We start from the raw sequence: 22,914 nt of genomic DNA, 5'->3' as shown, positions 1-22,914 counted from the left end.
GCGGTACTTTAGAAGTTCAGCTGGCTGGAAGAACCAGACTTCCTTCTGTGGTCCCCAGGGAAAGGCCCTATGAGAGCCTTCGGGTGAGGGAGACTCTGAGAAAAACGCTCTTCTTCAAACTGGGGGCAGGAGCAGGTGGATCCCTGTGAGTTTGAGGCCAGCCTCCGCTGGCTACAGAGTGAAACAATGTCTCTTCTTCAGAGACTCCTAGAAGGTGGGACCAAGAGCAGGCCCAGCTGAGCCCTTGAGGGACGTTGTGTATCCTCAGCACGACATCCACTGCTCTTGACCCCTTTCAGACCAGATACCTGGAAATGGGACTCATATTAGTCCCTTCCGCCACAGGGCCTGCATAAATTCTCTGAAGCCCGTGGGTTTAGGGAGAAAGGGGGGAATAAGAGCTCAATATATTCTTTCTAGAATTCCCCAAACCTGAAGTTTTCAGTCACAGGGCACACTGCCCCTGTGGAAATCAAATCACAAGTGTGTTCACGTCCCTGGGCCTTAACTATGGATCTGACTCTCTCCTTCCTCATCCTCTCCCCTATGTTTTCTCTGGGCACAGGGCGTCCCTGTCTGCCCGAGTGGGACAACATCGTTTGCTGGCCATTAGGGGCACCAGGTGAAGTGGTGGCAGTACCTTGTCCCGATTACATTTATGACTTCAATCACAAAGGTGAGGCTAGCCAAATGGGTAGGGAACCAACGGACAGCATGAAATGGAGTTCAGAGCCTCAGTGGCTCCAGACCGCCTTCTGCCTGTTCTGACTGTCCCATGGCCCCAACAGGCCATGCCTACAGACGCTGTGACCGCAATGGCAGCTGGGAGGTGGTTCCAGGGCACAACCGGACGTGGGCCAACTACAGCGAGTGCCTCAAGTTCATGACCAATGAGACGCGGGAACGGGTGCGCACCTACTCCCTTCCAAGCTTGACCCTTAAGAGCACACCTACCCTCCTAGCCTTACTTCTCCAGCAACTTTAATTTGTTCTCCACTTCGCCCTCGGTGCTCACCCTGAGTCCCAGTTTTCTCTTTCTCACCTGCGCAGGAGGTATTTGACCGCCTAGGCATGATCTACACCGTGGGATACTCCATGTCTCTCGCCTCCCTCACGGTGGCTGTGCTCATCCTGGCCTATTTTAGGTGGGCGGGGAAAGAGGTGGGGTGAGGGCAGGGCAAAGCCGAGGAGGGGGTGGGGCGTGGTCTCGGGTGGGGCCGGAGGGGTCCAGGGGTGCGAGCCTCCTTTTTCCCCCTTCACTGCATCCGTTCCCCGCTGCGTGATGTCCCCTATTACGGCTCACAGCCCAGCTTCCTGCCCACCGCTGCGTCCCCCGTGCCCTCACCCACGGTGATGTCGCACGCCCGCAGGCGGCTGCACTGCACGCGCAACTACATCCACATGCACATGTTCCTGTCGTTTATGCTGCGCGCCGCGAGCATCTTCGTGAAGGACGCTGTGCTCTACTCTGGCTTCACGCTGGATGAGGCCGAGCGCCTCACAGAGGAAGAGTTGCACATCATCGCGCAGGTGCCACCTCCGCCGGCCGCTGCCGCCGTAGGCTACGTGAGTGCCCCTCTACTACCCACCATGCCCCTCGCACCTGCAGCCCGTCCCTCCCCCTGCCTGTCTCTTGCTACCTCCTCCAGCTTCAGGCCAGCAAACCCACCTCACAGGGACCCTCACGCGGCTCAGATCACACACACCCCACCTCTCTACCCCACCCTCACCCCCTCCTTACTGCTAATGACTCCCACTGGCACCCTTCCCTCCACACTGGAGCGCCCCATCCTCTCCTCCCTTCACCTTGTCACCTGCCGCTAACACCGCACCCCCACACCAGGTCCCGACCCAGCAGCCTAGAGTGAACTTCCTTTCCCCTGCAGACCAGACCTTGCCTGTAAGATCCAGGTTCTACCTTTTGGAACTAACTGGTTGGTTGGTCTCTCAGGCTGGCTGCCGCGTGGCGGTGACCTTCTTCCTCTACTTCCTGGCTACCAACTACTACTGGATTCTGGTGGAGGGGCTGTACTTGCACAGCCTCATCTTCATGGCCTTTTTCTCAGAGAAGAAGTACCTGTGGGGCTTCACCATCTTTGGCTGGGGTACGGAGACCAGTGTGGTGGGTGGGCTGAAAGCTGACTGAGAGTAAGATGCTTGTTCTGTAGCTGGGGGCCTGCCCATCCTGCTGTGACTCTGACCCCGTACCAGGTTTAAGGGACTCAGCTTGACTATGGCGGAGTTCGCCAGTGCTGTTGACTTGACCTGGTGTTTCAGTTCTCTTAGGGTGATGATTCCTGGAAATGAGATGAGGTTAAACTTGGGACCAGAGTGAGATCTTCAGTCACCAGTTAGCCTGGGTTTGGGGGTGTGGTCTGGAGCCTCCTTCCACCTCGAGCCCTGAGGGAGGGGCTCCCTCACATCTGTTTCCAGGAGGTGCATCCGAGCCAGAGGCCCAGCGTTTAGCTTTAGCCTCTCTGCAGCGGTTTCCCAGGATGCTGCGGTCCTGCCGCGGTCCTGCCATCCCCCCTTGGGCCCTTGGATCTAGTTACTGATGATTGATTACTCATCAATGCTGGGAGCTCCAGAGCTTGGCTGGGCCCTGTGGTAGGATAGGCCAGTGGCTCCTAGGCTCAGCATCCAGAAAGTCCTCATCTCCACAGCCTGCTTGGCCCTTGGCACATACCCTACCCCTGACCTCACCATAGCAAGCCCCAGATCTGGGCAGATCTGGGCCTGATTCCAGGAACTAACACAAGCTGCTGGGCTGGAAGGCATCTGGGTGGGCTGGAAACATTCGGATTAGGGAGTACACAGAACCTTATGATCTGGGAATGTCACACCCTTACCACAAACCCAGGTGACACCTTTTCCCTCCAAGGATCCACCAGGCTGGGAGTAAAGCTTGGGGGAGGGGAGCCAAGGCTCCCTTCACCCTGGAAGATAAACTTTACTTTATCTACCCTCATCCATGAAAGCTAGGACCTTTCAATCCAGGCTTGGAGAGGGAGTTTCAGAACAGGAAAACAAACAAACAAACAAACAAACAAACAAAAAAAAAAAACCTAGTCACTGGCTCTCTCTCCCCGTGGCTGCTCTAAGCCTCAGAGCAGATTGAACTGGGATAGGCTGTCGATACCATGTTATTTTTTTGCACATGCCCAGCAGGTGTGCACATGTGCTCACAGGAAGCAAGGAACCTAATTGAGGCAGAGAGCTGCACTGAGTCCTGAGGGCTGGCACCTGGGGCTGTTAGGTTGTCATTAAATAGCCATGTGCCTAGGGTGAGGGCAGTGAACTGTAGAAAGTCATGGGGTTTGGGGCAGAGTGCACACCCCTTACAGTGTTCCCTCTGCACACAGGTCTACCGGCTGTCTTCGTGGCTGTGTGGGTCGGTGTCAGAGCAACCTTGGCCAACACTGGGTAGGTCAAGCAGCAATGTATATGTGTGGGGTGGGAGTGGGGAAGCAGGGACCTTGATACAGCTGGAAATGCTCTGGTTCCCTCTTCTGTGGGTCACAGGGGGAGTGTCCATGCACCCGCAGCTCCAGCCTCAGGAATTCTTGATCAACCTTTAGCCAGGAACTTCCTCAGAGTCACAGGAGGTGACTTCCAAAGTGGCCCATGAGTGCCTCAGGCTTAAACACATGCAGCCCTCATCCTGTGTCCTTAATGGCTCATGTCAGAGCAGGACAACTCTGGGGCCCAGGCGGGCTGGCTAAGGAGGAAGTGGCCAGTGGCTAATGCCTCACCTTCCCTTAGGTGCTGGGATCTGAGCTCCGGGCACAAGAAGTGGATCATCCAGGTGCCCATCCTGGCATCTGTTGTGGTGAGCAGGGGTTGGGGGTGGTGTGGTTAGGAGCCTCAGTGACTAGCCCTTAATAAGAACATCTATGATGGCTTCCCTGGAGCCCATGGACCAGAAACCCAAAGACCTGAAGACCACGCAATTCCTTCTGCAGTCCAGGGAACCTGAGGGCCCTAGGAGCCACCTAGAGGTGCAGTGACAAAGTAGGGCCTGTGACGTGGCCGTGGGCCCCAGAATTCTTGTGCCATGCTACCGGGATATAGTCTCCAATACAGCCTCCCTCCCACAGCTCAACTTCATCCTTTTTATCAACATCATCCGGGTGCTTGCCACTAAGCTTCGGGAGACCAATGCGGGCCGGTGTGACACCAGGCAGCAGTACCGGTGAGTTCCGGCTCTTGGGATTGGCGGTGGAAGACAAGGTCCCATGGTTGAGCTTGTGAGAGGAGCCTCTGGCTTTGGCCCACTCCAACCCTGCGTGCACAGCAGTGCTGGGTCATGCTCTGCTACCTGGTATTAAGCCAGGGAAGGCCTGCTAGTGCGCTCCACACCCAGCTGCCCTCAGACAGCTGTACTGAGGGAATCAAAGGGACAGGTGTCTCCATAAGATACCTGCTCAGGAGAAACCCAAGGGTTAGGTCACAGGAGAATGAGTGTGGGGCCCAAGGACAGAGCGACCACACTTGTTATCTACTGGAGGGCACCTTCCAAGACGCCCAAGTAACACTTTGCCTCCTGGCAGGAGCCATCCTTGGCTGAACGTGGTTGCCAAGCCACAGTAGCCAGAGCCCCTAGCTCTTCCATCACCTCTGGAGCTTGGGCCTGGGGTGGGGTGGAAGGATGAAGTGCTGTGTTGGGGAGGGGAGGGCGGGGCAAGGAGCAAGGCCTGACCTGCATGCCCTGGTGGCCAGGAAGCTGCTCAGGTCCACGTTGGTGCTCGTGCCGCTCTTTGGTGTCCACTACACTGTCTTCATGGCCTTGCCGTACACCGAGGTCTCAGGGACATTGTGGCAGATCCAGATGCATTATGAGATGCTCTTCAACTCCTTCCAGGTGGGTGGCCTGCTTGAGGTCCTGGGGAACAGGGCGGCAGTGAGATGTGGTCCTGAATGCGTGTGCCTCTCTCCACAGGGATTTTTTGTTGCCATCATATACTGTTTCTGCAATGGTGAGGTAAGCAAGGGTGAGGGAGGTAGTAGGAGCAGGCAGGGGTGAGGTGGTAGGAGCGGGCAGAGGTGAGGTGGTAGGAGCAGGCAGGGGTGAGGTGGTAGGAGCGGGCAGGGGTGAGATGGTAGGAGCGGGCAGGGGTGAGGTGGTAGGAGTGGGCAGGGGTAAGGTGGTAGGAGCGGGCAGGGCTGAGGTGGTAGGAGCGGGCAGGGGTGAGGTGATAAGAGAAGGCAGGGGTGAGGTGGTAGGAGCCGGCAGGGGTTCCTCTAGCCCTGTCCCTCCATCCTCTCCCCTGCCCTCATTCTTTCTTTGCTCCTCAAGAACCTTCCTGACCAGGTTGTGGAGGTAAAGAGAAGGATTCAAAGATGACTCAGGCGCAGAATGGACTGGGACGTGTGGGCTCTTCCTCAGTCCCAGAGAGGAAGATTTTTAGAACTCAGTCTGAGGGCTCAGCCGTCTTTGGGGCATTTGAGTTTTTTGATTTTGGCTGTGCCCCTTTCTGTTTTCTGGGGACTGGGCTCAGATTCACCTTGGGCTTTTTCAGTAGGTCTCCTACCATCGATGCAGGGATGGTGGCAGGGAAACCTGGCCAAGGGGTTAAGGGCACACCTGACTGCCACCCATCTATCTCTACAAGGTGCAGGCAGAGATTAGGAAGTCATGGAGCCGCTGGACACTGGCGTTGGACTTCAAGCGCAAAGCACGAAGTGGGAGTAGCAGCTACAGCTATGGCCCAATGGTGTCTCACACGAGTGTGACCAATGTGGGCCCCCGTGCAGGACTCAGCCTCCCCCTCAGCCCCCGCCTGCCTCCTGCCACTACCAATGGCCACTCCCAGCTGCCTGGCCATGCCAAGCCAGGGGCTCCAGCCACTGAGACTGAAACCCTACCAGTCACTATGGCGGTTCCCAAGGACGATGGATTCCTTAACGGCTCCTGCTCAGGCCTGGATGAGGAGGCCTCCGGGTCTGCGCGGCCGCCTCCATTGTTGCAGGAAGAATGGGAAACAGTCATGTGACTGGGCACTAGGGGGCTAGACTGCTGGCCTGGGCACATGGACAGATGGACCAAGAAGCCAGTGTTTGGCTGGTTGTCTATTCGGGACTGGACCAGGAAGATAACAAAAGGAAAAAAGAAAAAAAAAAAAAGGAGAAGGGGGCTCTGTGTGGCTTCCTGTGTTGGACTCGAAGAAGCCTAGGTCTAGGAAGCATGAGAGAGTTTGGGGAGGGCTCTGCACATGGTTGGGAGAAGGACCCATGGTCTCATTATGTAGGAAGGGTCTGGGATTTGGGGATTCAGCACTGTCCAACAGGAGGGGGACTCTGCTCTTAAGGCCCAGAAAAGGGCTTCCAAACTAACTGAGTAGAGTACTTGGCCTAGGACACAGGAAACTCTAGGTTCTATTCCCAGCACCTCATAAACAAGGCTAGCATCTTTGATCTAAGCTCTCTGGAGATGGAGCTATGGGGATCAGAAATTCAAGCACATCTTTGGCTACATAGATAAGGTGGGAGGTAGCTTGGGGTACATGAGACCATGTCTTACGAAACAAAATAATCATTGCCCAGAGAGGGCCATGTTTGCAGGAATCTGAGGGAGCAGCCAGCCTTCCCTCTTGTCATGCATACACCTAGAGTTGAGCATCCCTAGAACAACTCTTCGACCTGCTAGCCAAGTCACTGCAGCCAAGGCTGACAGCAGATACCTCAGGTCCTTGATTCACTCTGAGGCCCTGTCACCAGGTGAACCTTTCCCATCTGACGGCCACACAAGTGGCCTCTATGCATAACCACAGTGCCAAAATGGGAGGGGGAATTCCTCTAGCAGAGGTTACAAGGATAGTGGGAGGTGGGTTGCCTCTGCCCTGGCTCTAGAAGCTAGGAGTTTAGGCTCTAAGGGTTAGCTGGGGTGTGGGCCTGCAAGGCTGGACATGTTTACTGAATACACAAAACATTTGCTCAGTATCCCCATCTGACACTCCCTACCCCCATCCTCATCCTCTGGGCCTTCCTAGTCCTGTCTTGAACCATTTATGGGCCCTCAAAAAGCCTGACACTGAGGCTACATGCCTATACACGGGCTGCTTGGCTCTCTGTGCCTCCCAGTTTTTGTACTGTCTGGTGCCTCCGTCAAGTCCTCCCGTTCTCGGTTCTAACCACCTTGCTTTTCCTCCAGTTCTCCTCCACCCCAGGCCTGAGCCATCTAACTCAGGCACTGGGTGCTATGAACACACACTGAGCACGCCTCAGCCAACTCTGTCCAGCATTCTTGGTTGACCAGCAGGACAAATGACCAAAGTCTTCCCAAAGCTACTGAGCCAGGCCGAGTTGGAGCCCACAAACATTCTAGAGGACCACTTTAGAGTCCCTGCTTCCATGCAGAGGCCAGGAGACACACAAGGGTCAGAGGAGACAGGAGAGCAGGTCAGAAAATCATGACAAGACCATACTATTGTCAGGAAAGACCCTGGATGAGTCAGTGACTGAGAAAGGAGTCCTTGGCTGGACAAAACACCATGCCTCGTCCTGGAGTATGTGCTACCTCTGTACGGGGTCTGGACTGACCTGTCCAGTCAGTGTTACAGGACGTGGATTGCTGGGCCTTCATGGCTACTCACTCTTTCCACCAACCAACCCAGACTGCTCTGTCAGAAGGCCATGACCTGAGAATATCCAAATAGCACCCCCAGGCCAGCTTCTGTCCCCCCATCAGTTACCATCTTCCCTTCGGATCCCCCAAATAGGCCTGTCCTTTTCCTTTAAAGGTGTCAAATGCCCTAAGAGTCCATCCTGCACGATGTACCCATGTCAGACCAGGCCTCCTATACTCAGTTGGACACTTCTTCGCAAAGACCAGCTTCCTCCTTGGGACATTTGCGGGGCAGAAACAGTCATGCCCTATAGGTTGGGTATCACTTTTCCCTGGTTCAATGTCTGAGACAAATCCATCTGGCCCCGGCACGTCAGCCCAAGACTGCCATCCAGGAGAAGTTCCCTGACCCTGGACTTGTGGCCTCTGGCCCTAAGCTGGCTTCCACTCAGAGTAACCCCCCTTCCAAGCCTGGCCTGGGCTGTCCAGGTGTTGGCAGAAGTGGGAGCCTCAGAAGGCCTGGCAGAGGGTCAGGGCCCTGTTTGCCTTGAACAACCACCGGAGCCAGGTGGTCACTTTTCCCTGCAAGGCCCCACGGCCCAGCCAAGCCACAGGGAGCACACAAACAGGCCCAGGCTGGCCAGTGAGTAGACAAGGAGCATACCCCTTCCACCGCTTCCGTCCCGTCTATCCAGGCACCTCACAGGATCCGCTGGATTCTAGATCTGGTCAGTGAAGTGGCCAGGTTCAGCGCTTAACGTGCCCTGAGCATGCCAAAAGGGGACCCTCTCTGGGCCCCTCTCCTCAGAACCAGCAGTGTGAGCACCTAAAGGGTCTCTCTGAAGACTCTCAGAAGTAACATCCCCTCTGAGGGAAGACACACAGTCCTGGCCTCTGGTGGGGGCTAAGCCTACTGTTGCCAACTCAGAATGGAATCCTGGGACTTCAGATCCCATTGCTGCACACCTTCTGCCTGCAAGCCCTGCTCATCTAGGACACCTGGCCTGCAGGCTGCAGTGGGCAGGCCGTGATAGCCCACACTCTCCAGTCCTCACCCCAGGGAGGTGACAGAGGGGCAGACCAGGAGGAAGGCACTGAGGTTCAAGAGGGATATCCCTGTGTCCCAGGGGTGTGAGAGAACTCAGCCCTGCAGGGTACCCTTAAAGAGGCACAGCCTTGCCCCCGGGTCCTGAGAGGTCACTGGCTCTGGGACTAGGGATGTGAAGCTTCCAGACAACTTCCAGGTTGGGTCTTTCCTTGTCTTTGATGCCTTCTTGACCAACCACAGAATGACTCTAGCCTGAGGCTACCACAGCAAACTGAGGCAGGGCTGGTCTGGGAGAGGTAGAGGAGAAAGCTCCTGCTGGTTTTACACACACACACACACACACACACACACACACACACACACACACACACACACACACGCTGTGTTACCCTGGCCAAGCGGTTACCCTTTCTGAGCCACAGCTTCTCAAAGTCAGGCTCTGTGCACTCTGAGGCCCCACCTCTCTCTCATGTGCGACCCCAGGTTAGCTTCCTGGACTTCCTGGGCTGGGCTTTTGTCTTCCTGCCTTGGGCAGATCCTCAAGGACTCATGGGTAAATTCATCTACAACTTCCTCCTAGTTCAACATCACAGTCATGCAGGCCAGACTGGAGGATGGATTCTGGGACAGGAGAAGGTGGGCTCTTGGCTCCTTCATCAACTTCCGTGGATCCAGTCACTTCCAGTAATGGCCAGGCATAGGAGGCCCTTTGCCAGAATACCTCTACTAGTCATGTAAAGTGCTGGTCCATCCAAGTCAACTTGACCCAGACTCTATGGCATTTGTGAATCAAAGGGTAATGTTGGTGTGGTCCACACAGTGGTTCTTGTGCTCAGTGGCCATGCTGCTATATACTACGTGCTCCAGGAAGATCACCCACATCACTAAGAAAGAAGGGTGCATTGTGCTTGGATTTCCATGTGTGTGTGAACTTGTATATTTACTTGTATTTGTGTCTGCTTGTGGTTCTGTTGGCATGTATACCTGTGTCTGTCTGTCTGTGTGCCAGTATGTATTTATATCATGTTTGTATATGTCTGTATGTCTTTACACATATATGTCTTTTAGTGCATCCAAGAGACTGTGTGTCTGTGTCTATTTTTGTTTGTATGTGTCTGTGTACGTGTGTGTGTGTGTGTGTGTGTGTGTGTGTGTGTGTGTGTGTACCCGTGGTCTGCAAATGCCGCCTGTGGGTGGAATTTGGCTCTCAGACATGTTTGGTTTGGCTCTCCCAGTATTTTCAACATCTTGAGCCAACATTTAAAAATCAGGATATTTCACATAAAAATTCAGCTTTCCAGCTTCTCTTAAAAATTCAGAAGCCCTGGAAGCCTTAGACCAGGATTCCCATGAGGCCACTCTCCTCCTAAGCTGCACAGAGCCAACCTCCTTAGCCTCCTTCAGCCTCCTTCAGTCTTCTTTGCCTTGCTTCTCTTGACCACCATTACCTTGAGGGTGGCTGGGTTTGGGACCCAGAGTGTGTGGTCACTTCTAGATGTTAGCCTTTTGGGGAGTGTGTGCATGAGAGTGCATACCTGAACATCATAAACCTACACGTGTGTACTTCTGTGTCTGAGGCACGTCCGAATACTTGCACGTACATCAATGGTTGTGTATGCATGGGTATGAAGCCAGTGTGTGTGGGAAATATATGTGAGGCTCTGTGTGTGTGTGTGTGTGTGTATGTGTGTGTGTGTGAAGGAGGGCATATTCATGGCCATGTGGAGTGTGTGGGCCATTGTGGTCTGGCATGCTCTGCACAGGGGCCTCTTCCGGCCTTTGAGGGAGAATCGGATTCCCGGCTTCTGGCTGGGCTGCCTTGTGGGATTTATTTCTGTCTCAGTGCCCACTGGAGGCCTGAGTAATGGGAACATTTAAAGAAAACCAGAAATGCATACGGAAGAGGCAGGCTGGCTAGGAAACTCGACTCAGATACTCTGCCTGGTCCACAGCTGCAGAAGCCCAGGCCAGATCCGAGCATAAGACAAGATAGCCTGGGACCCAACATGTCCTTCCTCCCTCTCTCACTGTGGATTGTATAGTTCTGCAGCTCAGAGGCTTTTGGTGGGCAAGGTCACCACCCCACCAGATTAACAGTAAGCAGGATGTCCAGGGCAAGGTGAGAGGGGATGCCACCTCCACCTGCGCACCGATAGCCCGATATCGGCCCTTCCCAGTCATGCTTGCAGGAGGTCATCATCTCCAAGTGTCTGTCTGTCTGTCTGTCTGTCTGTCTGTCTGTCTCTCTCTCTCTCTCTCTCTCTCTCTCTCACACACACACACACACACACACACACACACACACACACACCATACATATATTCGACTCCACAGCTCAAAGAGGAACAGGACTGGTGAGCCTGGTAGGACTGAATCTGTGCTTAGGTTAGGACACTTGAAGACTGTACCCAGAAGGCTCCCTGGGACCTGCTGTCCCCAGGACATGGTCACATCATTGTTCTGGGTTCAGATTACCTGAATCCCACCCTGGATCATCTCTGAAAACCCACTTAACAAGTAACACAGGCCCACGGGAAAGGGAGGAGTGCTTCATGTGGTATCGGGCTATATTGGTGTCTGTGGCCGAGAGCAGGCACGCAAAGTTGAAGAATGCTTTAGCCTACCAGCCTGGTGTCTCCTGCTGCCACCCAGTGGCCATATGAGGACAGACGGGAATATAGGCCCTGACACAAGCATTCTCCGCCTTGCTCTTTTCTTGGCTGAGGAGCCTCTTGGGATGGTAGGGATTCTGGGAAAAGTGGTCTTTTAGTTTTTGTAATTTAAAATAGCTTGCATGTATGAGCACATGTGTGTAAGGTCTCTAATGCGCCATGAGTAGTGTGTGGAGGTCAAAGGATGAACTAGAGGGAGGGAGTCAGTTCTCTGCTACCAATGTGACCCCAGGATTGAGTTCCCAGGCTTCACAGGCACCGCCCTCAACTGCTGAGCCCTCAACAGTCCTCGATTTTGGTTTTCTTGAGAAAAGGATTTTACACTAGTTCTGTCTAACTTAGAACTCATGTATAGTCCGGGCTGGCTTTAGTCTTAGCCTCCTGAGTGAAAAGATTATGGGCATAAGCCACTAAGTCAAACTTTTAGTTTTGTTTTTAAAATAAATTTTAGTGGCTCAGTGGTGAAGTGCACTGGCGGCTCTCCCACAGGTCCTGGGTTCACACTGAGGCTTGCAACCACTTGTAACTCCAGTCTCAGGGGACCTAATAACCCTCTTCTGGTTTTGTCAGGCACCAGGCACGTATGTAGTGCATAGACATATGTGCAGGCAAAACACCCATAAATTTAAAAAAATTTACTGTGTGCATGTGCGTGTGTCTGTGTCTGTGCATGTGCGTGTGTGCGTGTGTGTGTGTGTGTGTGTGTGTGCACGCGCGCGTGCGCATGCATAAGTATGAGAGGATAGCTCTGTGGAGTCAGTTCTTCCACCTCTGCATGGGTTCCAGGACTCCAACACAGGATGTCTGGCCTGAGCAGCAAGGACTTCTACTCACTGATCGGTCTCCCCAGCCCTTGCTTATGCTTACACCTGTACTGTACCTGCATATTTGGGTGTCCGCCCATTATGACACTCTCATCCCATTCCTGGTTCATATGTCTTCTGTCAGTCTTGCTCAGCAGTCAACCTTACTGATCTCTCCAAAAACATGCCAGTTTATCTGCCACTTCTCCCACTAGCCTGGGCAAGCATTGCTGGCTGCCTTCCTTTCGATAATGGGCAATGTGACTGGCTTAAACTACCTTCATCCCCCTGACTTCCTTACACCCTGCAACTTGCGGGAGCCCTAAATTATGGTTAGCTAGAAGTGAGAGAGAACGTGGCAGATGGGACTGGAGGTGAATGCAGGCGCCACCATGAAAAGGTGAAGCAGGGTGGTGGTGGAAGACACACAGACTCATATCCCTAACGGCTTTAAGCGTGTGTGCGCGACTGAGTTACTGTGATTCTATGAAATTCCTGGCCTGATACCTGGTGAACACGTGGGACAGTTCACCAGGACACTAAGGGTCAGAGTAAACACACGCAACTTTCCAAAGTTGTCTCAGTGTCTGCCACTGCCTTGTGCAAACCTTCCTGATCCCCACTCTCACTTAGCACATCAGTGCAGCTGAGAACATGTGTGTGTCTGAGTCTCCATTGTACTGAGGTTACTTACTCCAGCTGTCTCTGTTGCTTTCTGCCAATCCTGGGCTCACCAGAGATCTGCTAGTCCCTTATTTTCAATCTGGGGTTAGGCTGTTCTCTTTTGAGAGGATCTCCCTATAGCACAGGCTGGCCTCAACCTCCTGCCTCAATCTGAGAAACCTGGGATTACAGCTGTGTAACATCACTTTGAGCGGTTTTCTATCGGTTCTCACATCTAATTCTCGTTGTGTAAAGAAGAATAACACGTCTTGTTTCTCTGAGAATAAAACAGACACGTATCTTAGGGCTATCGGTTCAGCTTCCTTGGCTCTATAGCCCTTTGCTTACATCCATCTGGAACTCCAGTTCCAGGGGAGCTGATGCCCTCTTCTGGCCTCCATGGGTACGAGGCAGAGACATGGTTACAAACGTACACTCAGGCAAAACACATGAAATTGATGAATTCCAGTCTACCCACTGCTAGGTTATTGGCTACTCTTTGTGCACTGGACCTTAAATTTTTTAATGAGATCTACTTGTGTGTATGCAACTTCCGCCCCCCCCCGCCCCCCATCCCCTTCCTTCCCCTTGCAAGCTCAGGTATCAGGGCAATGAGCAGGAGAACTTCTGGGAAGGAACTTGGGTCATCAGGTTTGGTGACCAGTGCCTTTACCCTCTGAGCATCATTCTGTGTCTCCCTCCTCCCTGTTGTGAGACACTGTCTCACATGGTTCAGGTTAGCCTTGAACTCACTATGTAGTTAGGGATGACACCGAACCGATCCTCTCGCATCGTCTGCTTGCATCTGCTTTGTGTGGTGGCAGGGACTGAATCAGGGCTTTGTACACACTAAGCACTCAGTACACGTCCCAGACTTTTCCCCCCTAAGATGGGGCCTCACTGCATAGCCCAAGCAGTCTTTAAACTCCTTCCTCAGACTCCTTAGTGCTGGGATTACAAGGATGTCCAAACATTGTCTGGCAGAGCACTAGAATTTTTCACTTTTATTTTTTTTTTAAGATTTATTTATTTATTTTATGTGAGTACACTGTAACTGTCTTCAGACACACCAGAAGAGAGAACTGGATCCATTACAGATGGTTGTGGGCCACCATGTGGTTGCTGGGAATTGAACTCAGGACCTCTGGAAGAGCAGTCAGTGCTCTTAACCGCTGAGCCATCTCTCCAGCCCAATTTTTCACTTTTATGATTCTTCCCCCCCCCCCTTCAAGACAGGGTTTCTCTATGTAGCCCTGGCTGTTCTGGAACTCACTCCGTAGACCAGGCTGACCTTGAACTCACAGAGATCTGTGTGCCTCTGACTTATGTGTGCTGGGATTAAAGGTGTGTGACACACCGCCGGGCTCATTTTTGTGATTCTTGTCGGAATGTATCTTGGCATGGTATGTTTTTCTCTTTCCTTATTAGGCAGCCAAGTCCCCAAAGGCCACAGACTGAGATGTGCCACCTTTGTTAGCCTTCTCAACTGTCTGGATCCAGGGCTGGATCCAGCGGTTCCCAGTCACCAGGAGTCTGACTCTGAGCCAGAGATCAGCTTCCCCTCACCACTGAGAAGCCAGTGGGGAATTTTTTCATCCTTCATTCCTAGTTGCACTCCCAAAGGCTCCGGCTAAGTTGGACTCTGTTTATTCAGGGAATCAGAGCCCTGGCCTGTCTGACGATTCAGTGCCTTGCAAGGCGCCCAACTGCTTCAGGCCTTGCTCTGAGCTAAGCAGACCTGACAGCTGCCTCTTTACCTTCCCTTCCCTTCCCTACATCTCCTCTCCCTTCTCTTGCCCACCTGACTCCAACAACCACCCTCTCTCTACTTTCTGAGACAAGGTTTTATGGCCCAGGCTGGCCTCAGGCTCATTATGTAGCTGAGGATAATCTGAACTCCAGCTCCTCCTGCCTCCCTCGACTGCTGGGATTACAGTTTATCTGCAGCCACACACAGGTCTGAAGCTTTCATCTGATTTCATTCACTGTTTGGGTGTCCTAACTTGTGTGTGCACATGCACTTTAGCGCATGATCTAAGTCCTCAGCACTGTCTGCCAAAGCTGGGCCACTGTATGGAAGGAACACAACATACAGGCCAGCACACCGCATGAGTTAGGGGGAGAGGAAGCCCTAAAATAAACTGTGTCAGGAGCCAACTTAGGAGAAGCTAAAAACTAACAGGTGACATTCCTGAGGTGGGTCCACTTTGGATTAAAATCTACAACAGAACTCTGGTAGGCAAGGCCCAGGAGAAATTCATTTTAGAAAAGATTCCTGCTGTTGGTATGCTTTTCCTGTTATTATTAGATTTATTCAGCAATAACTAGGTATTAGCCCACCCCTTTGAGCAGATCTCTGCAGAACTATGAAGATGTCCTGTCTTGTAGAGGTGCTGTATAGGCAAATAGAATTAATTCTTAATGATGATCCCATAAGAATTCCTAAAGTTACACCAGTATTTATTAAGCTCTTTTTTAGTGGGACTGCTATTAAGTCCTCTCTGATAATCAAAATCGCACTGAGAACTCTGCCAGTCTTCAAGTGTCAAGAGATAACTGCTTCTGAGGTAGCAAGCAGGCATCTACAACTTAGAGCACATTCCAAGAGGTTGTAAAACCATTAACCAAAGGGCATAAAAAGGGAATTAATGATTTATTATAGGCACTAGGACAGAAGATAAAATATTGACGGGTTTATCAATACAAAGGTTCTCTAGTAACTTATTGTTTGTAACTCCCCATGAACCTGTGGGGGCTGTGACACATAGTGAATGTATAGCCAGATAATCACTCCTAATGGATGTGCACGTAAACATTCTCGGCTGTAAATTTATGACTTGAATTTATGTGTAAACGTGAGATGAACTTTTACCATGTGATCATGTATTCTGAAAGATGGACAGAGGACAATGAGAGACATCAGAACTGAGTAATGAGGACACCTTTGTGAAGACAGAACTGAGCTTGAGAAGAACTTGGAAGCAAAGGCCCAGCATTGAGAGTAAGAGCATTGCTGTGATGTTGGAGCAGGAGAGCAAGGCTAGGAGACTGCAGAGTGCAATAACTTAGGAACTATAAGGTAACATAGAATACTAAGAGAACAATGTGCAGAATGCAGAGTGAGAGAGGAAAAAAGAAGCTGCAGAGAACAGAAGGAGCAGGCAGGCTTCTCCTCACCATGCGACAGACCAGGTCCTTTCTAAATAGCAAGGAAGGCTTAGTCTTATTAAAGGAACAAAGCTTTCTTCTTACAGACTTGGGTTTAATTCAGTTAGCATTAAAAGGGTAGAAGCTTTTTCTTTCTCTATGCAGTAAAGATTGGAGCTCAGTTTCATCCAGAAGGAGTAAGTTCTTTCTGCACTGGCCCTTGGTCTTTCCTATGTTAATATGGATGTGTGTGTTTGAGAATGTATGTAAGTAAGCTGGGCCCAGATGGTTTTAATGGAAATGTATTTATGTGCACACATGAATCTGTATATGAATCTACATGACGTTATGATTATTTGCTTATGTAAAAGTTCTTCCTTCTGCAAGCATGACTCTCCTAGATCAATAGAAGTTTATTGCTCCAAACTTTCCCCTAGCCTGACCTGAGAGTGGCATCTGGACAAAGGAAAAAGGCTCAGGCAATTAATCCTTTACTTAATACCCTGCTGTTTTATGATGGGGTGTTAAATGCCAGAGACTGCAGTTTCTGGCCTCAGAGGGACTCAGACAGGTCAGGTCAGGTCAGCTATAGTTGAGGAGTAACTTATATAGGTAATTGTTTTACTATTACACAGCAACCCTAGATTCCTCGTAAGACCAAGTCTTACCCCTGCCAATGCTCTCCCCTCCACTGCTCAAGAAGAGCAGGAGTAAGGAAGAGGAACCGCTGGGCTGGCCCCAGCAGAGCCGCAGGTGTAGCCTTCCTGGTGGGGAGCTGCAGCTGGCTGTGCCTACATCAGTCTTAATGCTGCCAGCCTGTCATCTGGACAATCAGTGCAGAGGCTCCCAGCTCAGCCAGGATGTCAGAGCTAAACCCGAGCACACCACAGCCTGATCTCTAGCAGAACTGACTGGGAGGAAGGGATGTAGTGCTGGCAGCTGGGCAGAACTGGCCCCTCTAATCTGCGATGGTACATGTAAAGTTTGTGAGAGCCCGCCCTCCTCACTCTCACACTGGGAGGGGTCCAGAGGACCTGGGTGAGAGCCTCTCCTTCATTCATACCAACTACTGCAAGGCCCTGTGAGAGGACGCTCCCTGTCTCTGTCTCTGTGGCCTAAGGGTGCTGAGATGACCACTGCTGAGTCTGACTGAGGACTTGGAGCAGAAGGTCAACCTTGGCCCTGCCCACCCCTCCGGGCTTAACTAGGCTAGCCCAACTCAGGGGTAAGAACACTGAATATAACTTCTGCATTCTAAGAGTCCAAACCCAGAGCAGCTAGAAAACTGGAAACGACAGGCCTCTACTAAATGGAGTTTATTTCTAAAAGTTAAAAAGCTCCGTTTACATACATATGTACAGATCTCAGCTTCGACCCACTCAGGGGGTGGGCACCCTTGGGAGATGAACTGGTCACAGCCAACAGAAGCTGAGACTCAGTGGGTTGGCTCGGTTCTCAAGACCCAGAAGTGCTAGCCAGTCTAACCCCATCCCTGCTGAGACTATCCTCCCCCAGGATGAGTGTTCTGAACAGGTGGGACTCAGAAGACATCTCAGTCAGAGTCACAAGCCTCTTGTCCGGTGGTGGCGTCCACTGCAGAGGCCAGGTTGTCTTCCTGCCCTTTTAGCCGTTCACCTGGATAGAGAGCAAATACATGGTAAAGGGCGTTGCTTAAGCCACCGCCCTGAGAGCAGGACCCCACTGGCCAGCCCGCACTTACGGATCAGCTCTGCAATGGCTCTCTGGGTCCGCTTTTCTAACTTCTCTAGCTTCTTAGCCACATCTCTCTTGAGATCCCTGGAACAGGAGAGAGGGGACATTGAGACGCTAAGGGCTTGCTGGGTATGGCTCTGGGATCGTCCTGCAGTGTTTTCCTATTTATATCCTCAGCTGCCTAAGGCTGCTCTGGGGAGACCAGGATGCTACCTTCTCTGCTCTTCTGGACCCCAAGATCCATCGTCCTTCCCAACTCCACTGAGCTAACTGAGGATGTGTACCACAGACCCAGTCAAGGTAGAGGACCGAGACATAATGGTGGCTGGCTCCTTGGGATCTTCCTGTTGTCCCCTAAGTCACCATCAGAGGGGAACTTGCTGTGGCCAACTGTCAGCCCTATTCCACCTCTCGCCACAGCCTCCCACCCCCACCCCCGGGGCTTCCATAACTCCTAAACTCGGCCTGAGTCCTCTGGTTCTGCAGTTCCTACAGCACACACCTCATGCCCCCTTCACTGAATTAAAGCAGTGTGGTGGGGGCTGCAACCCCACAGATCCTCAGGCACAAGGAAACGGCCCCGATGTGCCTACAGCCTACGGTACTTTCCCTCACCCATGTTCTCGGCTCAGTCAGAGGGGCTGAGTCCATGCTTCTGGGCCTGAAGAGACTGGGTTTCCTACAGTTACAACAGAGACATGAGCCCTATCTGCTTGCCTATCCGTTCTCCTCACTGTGGTATCCTGAGCACAAGGGGCGCACTGCTCAGATGGGGCCCAAAGCATGTGAGTTTTCCCCTACAGAAGAGCCTTGAAAGGATGGCTGCTCTTCATCCCAAGCCCCTCTTCAGCTCTACCCTCAGCCATTACTCATGCCTTACTTAGCCCTTATCCTCGACTCTCTTGAGCAGAGCTATGCCTGCAGTGCTTGTCCCTACCTGTCCCTTGGCTGTCCTCCCAGCTGAGGCCTATGACATGCACCAAACCCTACCACCTCCCAAACAGCCTGCACCAGCCTGCATGGACAACACTCACCAATCGGGTTTCCGGGGTGCCAGGTTGGCCAGGTCCTAGGGAGAGAGGAGACAACTCATCAGAGTCAAGGCCCAGTCCCAGGGGGAGTGGAGAGACAGGGCACGGAGGTAGAAAAATGCAGGCAGGCAAGGAAGGAAGTAGGGTGGGAACACAGACAGCTAGAGAAGGAAGCAGCACAAGCAGGAGGGGCCACCCAGGTACTCACCACTTCCTCTATGACAGGCTCTGGCTTGGCAGCCTCCAGCTGCTCCTTCACCTTCTCTTCCACTAGAGGGCGAAAGAACACAGGTCTGTTGGGTAACAGCTCCACTCCAGAGTGGACAACACAGGTGGTCCCAGGGAGGAGGAGGGACCCGCTCAGCCGCAACTCTGAAGACAAGTCTGGTTTCCCAGGTTGAAGGCAGACCCCAGGGGCCAGAAAGGGACAGAGCAGGCTCTAGCTGGAGTGGACAGGCCCAGGCCTCAGGCTACCAGATGAGAAATGGGTGCCTGTGTCAGGGGGAGTGTGGCTTTAAAGTGAAGGCCCGAGAAATTTCCTCTAGGTCTGGCCTGGCTGGAATCTGGGTGCCTTATCTTCCCTTCCATTCCACCCAGACTTACGACAGGCACTCCCTGCCTCCACCAAGCCCCTAGGTCTCTCTCTGAGTGTCCCTTTCTGGGGACAGTGCCTGAAACATAATGATGTGGACAGCCTTCAGACCTGTTACCAGGGAAGTGTCCCTCTGACCTTCCTTTCTTCTGTCAGACTTAAGTCCTGGAGGCCTCCTAGTAGAGGCCAAGGGCCAGTTTCTCATCCCTCTCCTACCCTGTGGGATGCCTTCATCTGACCCTGCCACTGGGTAGAGGGAGGATTAGCAAGAAACAATTGGGCAACTTCTGAATTTTTTATGAGATCATTCATTCATTCATTACTTGTGCAATGAAAAGTTGGTATCAAAAATAAAGAATAAAAAGCTAAGATTCTCGCATAGGTGCAGTAGCACATAGCCCCTGGGAGGCAGGGGCAGCCTGGGCTACATAGTGAGTTCCACAGTGAGACCCTGTCTTAAAACCAAAAAAAGCCAGATTCTTCAGAACAAAGGATGATCCTACTCCTGTGAGCAGGAGGCTCCTCAGGGCTCTCACCCTTAGTTAAGGCTCTCTCTGGCCTTTGTGTTGCTGTTGGTTTTTTTTTTTTTTTTTTTTGGTTCTTTTTTTTGGAGCTGGGGACCGAACCCAGGGCCTTGCGCTTCCTAGGCAAGCGCTCTGCCACTGAGCCAAATCCCCAACCCCTGCTGTTGGTTTTTTATGCAGCTCTATGGTCAGCCTCTCTCTGGGTCTTTCACTCTTTCCCTCTCCCCAGGGGCACAGGACCTACTGCTTGCCTTGCTGCCCATAGACCTCAGGTCACTTCTATTCCTCGTGCAGGGCCTGTGGTCTCCTCCAGGATGGCAGGCGCACGGGGCCTCCTTCCTGCCCTCCTGGCTCTTTTATGGTCCCTGAGAAGGTGTGTGAATGTCCCAGAGGTCCTGTCTCTGGCTTAGCAGCTCTTCTCTGAGGGTAGTTGGAAGGGACATGGGGAGAAAAGGGGTCCATGTACCTGCAACTGGTTTGGCCTGGGGAACCCGCCTCCTCTTCAGGTCTTCATCCTCTGGGACATAGTTCCGAAGCCTGAGGCCCCTGTGAGAGCAGAGCATAGGCACACCTTAATGCAGGAGTGGGATGAGATGGGTGCTTCCCATTTTCCCTAGTTCCACGTTTCCTCCTATCTGTCTGGAGGTGGCTAAGTGAAGGGAAACACAGACCTTAAGCGTGCACGCTCCTCAGAAGCTGGGCAGGGTGACTGAGGACACTAACTAGTATCTACTGGGTTGTCTCCATTGGGAACCCAGGGCCTGCCATTTTCACGAGGTCACATAGCAGAGATTGTATGGCTGAGATCAAGGCTAAGCCAGAGCTCCTGGGCTGAGTCACTCTTCACAGAAAGCCCTCCATACTAGCTCTCCAAACCCAGCTGAACCTCTGTAGAGCCTTCAAGTCTTGGAGCCAACGTACGTCACAAAGTCTGTCCATCACTTTCAGTGGAGAGGGTCTGGGTGTACTGAGTGACATGAAGATGGGGGGCGGGGAACGGACAGATTGACAGACAGACAGAGGCAGACTGTGTGTTCAAAAGAGCAGGGCTGCCTTTGTGCAATATACAAAGATCCCAGGAGGTGGCTTCTAGGCCCAAGGGTATAGTGGATTCAACCAAAACACAGGCGACACTGATCTGTTTTATACCTGATGGGAGAGGCCCACAAAGGCCATGGAGACGAGGCTAGGTTGGTGGCTCCCCAGTCTCTGAGAGGGCAAGCCATTCTGCAAGTGAGGTGCACAGTGCCTGTGCCCCCAGCTCATGTACCGACCTTCCACCTCTTCCCTCCTGCCGAGGCCCCTGGGGCCGGGCTAAACCCAGGGAGCGCCAGTACCCACACAGGCATGCAACATCCAGGGGTACCCTGCCCCTGTTCCCTCTGCCTGCTCAGGCCTGGGGTGAGCAACAGGTCACTGGGGTGCACAGTGAAAAGTGGAACCCATCTGCTGTCATGGCTTTTGTTCACCTCGGGGTGGGGAGAAAAGAGGAACAGAAACTGGGTGTGGGAAGAAAACGGCAGGGATTAGTGAGGGGAGTAAGAAAAATCCTAACCCCACAACCAGATCCAGGGTCCGTGAGTAATAAGAGGAACTACACAGCAGCAAGCTTCACCTGCTGCCCATGTCCTCAGATGGCCACCAGCATGAAGGGGACCCAGCAAGGCGAGGGGGAAGCAGAGGAGTCAGGCAGCAGCAGCTGTGTCCACTGCTCCACTTGTGGAGTTAGCCCGACCGGGCAGTCAGACACCTAGGCCCTCACTGTGAGACACCCCACTTCCCACGTCAGTGAATACAGAGGCTGTGCTCTGTGCCTCTGCATCCAGCTAGGTTCAAGCCCTCACCCAACTCACTGTGAGGGCAAAGGAAGATGAGCCCCCTGCCCCCAGCCACCGCCCCAAAACCTGAATCCTTGTGTCCCTGGCCCACTGCCAACAAGGAGTCTCAGGGAAAGGGGCACTGGATTGTGCTTGGTGCTTTTCTAAGCAAGTCCAAGATTTAATTCCCTTTCCACAAACAACAAACTGGGCACAAATACAGTTTAAACATCCACTAGGCAGCCCTGAAGAACCAAGCTGGCCAGGATTGCAGGGGCTGCACGCAGAGATAAGAGTGAATGTCAGGGGCCTCCCTTGAGCATCTGTCTCTTGCTAATGGTGTCTGAAAAGCTGGGCTCCCTGCAACCTTACAGAGAAAAATGTAGCAGAGTCCAGGAGGAGCAGGTCCTGGCCAAGCTCTGGGTTTCCCATTGTGACCCTCTCTTAAGAATGGGGTGAATCGGGGCTGGGGATTTAGCTCAGTGGTAGAGCGCTTACCTAGGAAGCACAAGGCCCTGGGTTCGGTCCCCAGCTCCGAAAAAAAAAAAGAATGGGGTGAATCTGCGGCACGTCACTTGCCTGCCAGAGACAGAAATAACCACACAACACCAGGGCAGGTGGATCACCCCTCTGAGGGGTGGATATAACTGGGCACCCCATTCGTCCCAGAAGGAAGGCTCAGGCACCCCTAGGCTAGCTGTTGGTGAGAGGGGTAAAAAGCTCTCTATGGAGAAGAAGAAATGACCCAGAATCTCCGATGACGCCAACATCACTGAGAACCAGGGGTGCACTACAACTATCAGAAATAAACTTAGTTAGGTGTGGTGCTGTATGCTAATACTGAAAAACTGAGGCAGGAGAACTGCAAATCTGAGGGCAGCCTGAGCCTCACAATAAGACTGTCTCCCCAAAATATAAAACAAAAAGAAGTAATTTTCTACTGTTTTCTATTTCTGCAGGGTTTGATTATCTATCTATCTATCTATCTATCTATCTATCTATCTATCTATCTATCTATCTATCTACCTACCTACCTACCTACCTACCTACCTACCTACCTACCTACCTGTCTATCGTGGGTGTGTAACATGTTCCACAGAGGTCAGAGGACTGCTTGTAGGAGTGAGTTTTCTCCTTCAGCATGGGTATTGAACTCAGGACTGAACTCAGGTCATCAGGTGTGGCAGCATCCACCTTTAGCCTCTGAGCCTTCTTCGGTCTTGTTTTCTTCCTTTTAAAATGCATCTCATGTATCCCATTGTAAAGTCCTGATCCCCCAGCATCTACCCCACCCCCACCCCGAGTGCTATGATAACAGGCATGTACCACCATACCCAGGA

General features: G+C 52.4%; 2 protein-coding genes across 7 annotated transcripts in view; one reads left to right on the top strand and one right to left on the bottom strand.

Annotated features, from left to right (window-relative positions):
- The window catches only part of Pth1r (parathyroid hormone 1 receptor), a 28,350-nt gene extending 18,661 nt beyond the window's left edge, over positions 1–9,689 (top strand). For 5 of the 6 annotated variants that reach the window (XM_087563500.1, XM_087563499.1, XM_087563501.1 and 2 more), the window contains 11 exons: positions 566–676; positions 789–907; positions 1,051–1,145; positions 1,371–1,566; positions 1,952–2,105; positions 3,363–3,423; positions 3,763–3,829; positions 4,098–4,192; positions 4,720–4,861; positions 4,940–4,981; positions 5,613–9,689. In XM_087563500.1, coding sequence (XP_087419626.1) covers positions 566–676; positions 789–907; positions 1,051–1,145; positions 1,371–1,566; positions 1,952–2,105; positions 3,363–3,423; positions 3,763–3,829; positions 4,098–4,192; positions 4,720–4,861; positions 4,940–4,981; positions 5,613–5,993 — 1,463 coding nt within the window. In that variant the 3' untranslated portion in view covers positions 5,994–9,689. 6 annotated transcript variants of the gene reach the window in all.
- A 7,508-nt stretch (positions 9,690–17,197) lies between these two features.
- Ccdc12 (coiled-coil domain containing 12) overlaps positions 17,198–22,914 on the bottom strand; it is a 50,419-nt gene continuing 44,702 nt past the window's right edge. Inside the window, 5 exon segments of the mRNA NM_001108783.1 lie at positions 17,198–17,532; positions 17,618–17,694; positions 18,645–18,679; positions 18,850–18,911; positions 20,224–20,303. Coding sequence (NP_001102253.1) covers positions 17,450–17,532; positions 17,618–17,694; positions 18,645–18,679; positions 18,850–18,911; positions 20,224–20,303 — 337 coding nt within the window. The 3' untranslated portion in view covers positions 17,198–17,449.

Source organism: Rattus norvegicus, chromosome 8 (genome assembly GCF_021556685.1).
Source record: "Rattus norvegicus strain SHRSP/BbbUtx chromosome 8, alternate assembly SHRSP_T2T, whole genome shotgun sequence".
In the NCBI taxonomy this organism is placed as follows: domain Eukaryota; kingdom Metazoa; phylum Chordata; class Mammalia; order Rodentia; family Muridae; genus Rattus; species Rattus norvegicus.
Note: the sequence above shows the minus strand (reverse complement) of the source record. Positions and strands in the feature narration are given on the sequence as shown.